We start from the raw sequence: 1,521 nt of genomic DNA on the forward strand, positions 1-1,521 counted from the left end.
AGAGAGCAGAGTGATGACCTCATTAGCAAGGAGTGTTCTTTTACCGTCAAAATAGCATGCAGTGGGAGGTTTGGTGGCCAAGATGTATTCATGAACATCAAGAAAAGTCACCTATCTAGCCATGCTGTCTAGTTAGGGTGGCTGGATCACAAGCCAAGCTACCGGCACAATGTATTAGCATCAATTACCCCATTCACAACATCTAGAATTCTTATATACCTGTGGGAAATGGAAGACGCCAGTTATCTGGGCAATAGGAATAGATAAAAAGGAATACTGGTCTCCTACAATCCCGACCATGGCTGAAGATGTGTGACAGTTATATCCCGGTATGGGGTTTCCAAGTCCTGACAGCAGGGACAGAACTCCTTCCACAACCACAGGCTCTGACATACAAGAATCCAATACAGTGAAGCCAAGAGTGATATTAGGCAGCAGGTCGGGAGAATTGTTAATTTCTTCCACTGTAAACATGAGGCCCAGAACATCCCGATAGTAACGCATGTGGAACCTGCAGGAGATGAGAGAAGGTCCAGAGGTCAGAGAATACATTGCATTATGTCAGCTGTACACACGGCCATTGTTCCTCTCCTCTCTGCACACATATGGATGAAGGATAGAAGACAGAGGAAGAGGAGAGGAGGAGGAGAGGAAGAGGAGAGGAGAGGAGGAGAGGAAAAGTAGAGGAAGAGGAGAGGAGGAGGAGAGGAAGAGGAGAGGAGAGGAGGAGAGGAAAAGTAGAGGAAGAGGAGAGGAGGAGGAGAGGAAGAGGAGAGGAGAGGAGGAGAGGAAAAGTAGAGGAAGAGGAGAGGAGGAGGAGAGGAGGAGTAGAAGAAGAGGAGAGGAAGAGGAGAGGAGGAGAGGAAGAGTAGAGGAAGAGGAGAGGAAGAGTAGAGGAAGAGGAGAGGAGGAGGAGAGGAAGAGTAGAGGAAGAGGAGAGGAAGAGTAGAGGAAGAGGAGAGGAAGAGTAGAGGAAGAGGAGAGGAAGAGTAGAGGAAGAGGAGAGGAAGAGGAGAGGAAGAGTAGAGGAGGAGAGGAAGAGGAGAGGAAGAGGGGAGGAGGAGAGGAAGAGGAGAGGAAGAGGAGAGGAGGACAGCATATAGAACACTCGGTCTCTATCTCTATATTGGGTTCTAATACTCACAATGCTGAAAGTAATACTCCGCCTAGATGACTAAGCCCATGTGTGGGTGGGGAGTTTGGCTTTCTTAGTTAGCAATAATATAACAATAATATAATATTGCAATAATGCCCCCCCCACCCCCTCCTCAGTGTCACTAATCTACTAACTGACATATCCGTCATATACTTCTTAAAACTCAATCTTGCAAAAACTGAGCTCATTATCAGAGTTATTCACAGAAGGGGGAAGAGTTTGGAGAAGGCCGGAGAAGTGAACGGTCTAGGATAACATCGCTGAACTGGAAAGTGAGCTGAGTTGGAGACTTTTTCCAAATCAACTATTTTGTCCTAAATTGTTCACTTCTCCAAACTCTTCACCCTTTTGTGAATAACCCCGTA

The 1,521-nt window shown here is 46.7% G+C and overlaps 1 protein-coding gene across 1 annotated transcript in view; it reads right to left on the bottom strand.

The window, feature by feature from the left end:
• LOC108801258 (extracellular calcium-sensing receptor-like) overlaps positions 1–1,521 on the bottom strand; it is a 20,854-nt gene that overhangs the window by 10,683 nt on the left and 8,650 nt on the right. Inside the window, exon 2 of the mRNA XM_018573192.1 lies at positions 220–511. Coding sequence (XP_018428694.1) covers positions 220–511 — 292 coding nt within the window. The remainder of the gene's footprint in view (positions 1–219; positions 512–1,521) is intronic.

This window comes from Nanorana parkeri, unplaced genomic scaffold (genome assembly GCF_000935625.1).
Source record: "Nanorana parkeri isolate BGI_ZX_2015 unplaced genomic scaffold, ASM93562v1 scaffold2267, whole genome shotgun sequence".
Taxonomy (NCBI): Eukaryota; Metazoa; Chordata; class Amphibia; order Anura; family Dicroglossidae; genus Nanorana; species Nanorana parkeri.